A 2869-nucleotide genomic window follows, 5' to 3' on the forward strand; every position below is an offset into this window, starting at 1 on the left:
TCAAAGTAAAGGCTCACTTAAATACTGGAGTAAAATTTCAGTATATTTTGGTGTTTATTTTTACATAATATAGTTTAAGTACTTGAGATCGGTAAAATAAAGTATTTAATACATTTCAAATAAAACATTCATAAGCTTAAGTAAAATGTAAATATACTGAAATAATATATTAAACATTCTAATATGAAAATAAAATACTGCTTAAAGTAAGCACTACATAAAATAAAGTTTAATTGGAGTTAAAAATGAAGTAAAATTATGATCTCTTTTAAATATGTGATCATTGCATCAGTGATGTCATTATTGATCTGTGAAAAACTTTCCAGTTGCTGAAAACTTCTTTCTGAATCTATGCTAGTTAAGGGAATGATAAAGCAATAGAAGAGAGAGTTTTAAGCTGTGCTTAAATCTTTTTCTCTAGCCGATTATTTTCAAAGAATCCTATCTTTTGGTTGAGAACTTTGAGGGGATTTTTTGGAGGAGAGGGGACAATGTTTTGTTTCCTTGAAGAAACTATTTTTTTTCCATCTATAACAAGCTAGGTTGTTTTTTGCTTCAAAGAAAGTATTTCTCATTTGTCTTCATCTTCCTATCTGGACTCATATAAATGGAGAGTCTAATGCAGACACCATATTAATACCAACAGTGTTCTGTTCATATTCCATTTGTTGGAAAATCTTAATAACAACATTTCAATAATATATCCTATAAGTTCATTTAGCCAGTATTTATGGACTACTTACCATGAGCCTGGCACTGTGCTCACTATCGGAGTAAAACAGTGAATGTGATTGTTTCTTACCTAATCTCATGGTTAAAACTGAGTTTGGGGCATAGTATTAAAAGACAATTTGGACATAATAAAAAAATTGACTCTCAAAATATTTTAGATTTTATTAAAATCTGCTCAAATTAATCAAGAAGAAAAAAAAGACAATTTGGTGGAAGGAAGGCTTACTTCCCAAGCCAGCCCTAGTGGTAAAACCAGGGTCATAATAAGTGTTAAGTTCTCCCCATCCCCCAACTCTGGAGCCAACCCATCCCGAGAGCATGATTTCAAGATTCCTACCTTCTCTTTTAAACCGCAGGTGACTACCACCACCCGCTCTGCATACATCACACATCAAATATTTGTAGGACTCCGCAGGGCTGGCCTCACCTGTGCTGACATGCAGTGCTTTCAACTACCACATGGAGCCTGTCATTTTCCAACCGAACCGGCTCTGGCTTCCTGCCCATCTGCTGAGACATCCCCAGCACCGTCCCGCCCCACACCCCAGCCACCCAGCAGGATGAACCGCTGCTATTGCTCATGCAGGTCAAAGGTGCTGCTCATGAAGCCTGACAGGTCTGGCCCAAGCTGCCAGGTGCAGGGTGTGGCGGAGGGTGGCCTGCCCACTATGCAGGAGGTACTGATACCCGGGTGCCAATATTCCACTGTCTTGAAGGGGGACTGATGTGCTAAAATTCTGAGATGCTGATGCTGCTTATATATATACCAGGGCCCTTGGGCACCATAAAGCTGGGCCACATTTTCATGGAAGTGTTGAGAATAGCTCTCTCCAGCCCAAATGTAACAAACTGGGTCACCCTTCATCACACAGGCTCCGAAGCTGTGCTGCCTGGTGCTCCTGGTGTCTCAGGTGGACTCTAGAAAAACAGCTTTCAGCTTCTCATCGCATCAGGACAATTCACTCTGAAAGGTGAGTCCTTGGGGTAGGCCAGGGGAAAGAGTGACAACGTGCAGTGTTCCCAGATGACCCTCCCCCCAAGGAGGACATTCAGAAGCCTCTGGCTTGGTGAACCCCTCTAAACTCCCAGGAGCCATAGTCCCTAAATATGTTCCCTTCATATGTGGTCCAGCTTGATTCAAGGATGGACTTCAGAATGATGAAAGAACTGGTTGGATGTTACATATTCAGACTCTCTCACAAATGTCTCTCCTCTCAACGTGACCTTCAGATGGACACTGACGGTCAGATTGTGCCCTGTTGCCAGGATCTGGAACACAGGCCCGGGGTGGCTGTATAGTCAAGAGAACCAGACCCGCAGGCGGGTAAGGTTGGCTTTCTTCTTTGTAACTTAAGGTGCTTAGTCACTGGGACACCTGCAGACAAGGCCTGGAGTTTTCCACGAGAAAATAGTCTGGATGTAAGGAAACACATCCGTGAGTTCAAAGTTCTGCGTGTTTTGCGATGATTTAAGTCTCTTTAAAGACGGGGTCGGGGGGAGGGTCAGTAAATGCAGATTAGCGCCTAGCGCTCCGCTCTTAGCTTCAGCAACCTCTACTTCCAGGACTTGGATGAAATCTACCACGCGTGCTAGACCCAAAATACTGCCCTCCACACCCAGTTCTATCACTGTCCTCCATTCCTACTCTACCCGCCTGGCAAACTAGCGGATTCACTCCCAGGGTAGCGGCCACCAGTCCCGGAGCGGACAAGTACCAGCCGGGAGGGGGCGGGGCGCGAGGCCCCTCCGCGCGCAGCCTTGTGGGAGTTGTAGTTCTCACAGCTCGACTGCGGGACAGGCGTCGCCGCGGAACTGGTTCTCCCGTGCTCGTCCTCCACGCGGGTCCGGGCTGCGGGCGGCGGTGGGTGCGGGGTGCTTGTAGAAAAGTGGAACCCAGCCTTCTGTTGGGGGTTCGCTGTCGCCGAGGAACTCAGGCTGGTTCCGGTCCCTTCCAGAGTGCGGGAGGCCCAGGTTGGAATATAAGTTTAAGGTTCTGAGAGGCGAAAGATTGGGAACTGAGCGCCCCCCGCCCCAGGCTGCAGCTGGAGCGGCCGGCCCCACGCGGGTTAAAACTCCCAGGGAGCCCTCCTCTCCCACCGGCTCCTTACCCCTTACCCCCCCGGGGGCCCAGGTCTCG

The 2869-nt window shown here is 46.8% G+C and overlaps 1 protein-coding gene across 1 annotated transcript in view; it reads left to right on the plus strand.

The window, feature by feature from the left end:
• Window positions 1-2302: 2302 nt before the first annotated feature.
• The window catches only part of ACP6 (acid phosphatase 6, lysophosphatidic), a 19800-nt gene continuing 19233 nt past the window's right edge, over window positions 2303-2869 (plus strand). Inside the window, exon 1 of the mRNA XM_014538902.1 lies at window positions 2303-2318. Coding sequence (XP_014394388.1) covers window positions 2303-2318 — 16 coding nt within the window. The remainder of the gene's footprint in view (window positions 2319-2869) is intronic.

Source organism: Myotis brandtii, unplaced genomic scaffold (assembly GCF_000412655.1).
Source record: "Myotis brandtii unplaced genomic scaffold, ASM41265v1 scaffold2035, whole genome shotgun sequence".
NCBI classification, from domain to species: domain Eukaryota; kingdom Metazoa; phylum Chordata; class Mammalia; order Chiroptera; family Vespertilionidae; genus Myotis; species Myotis brandtii.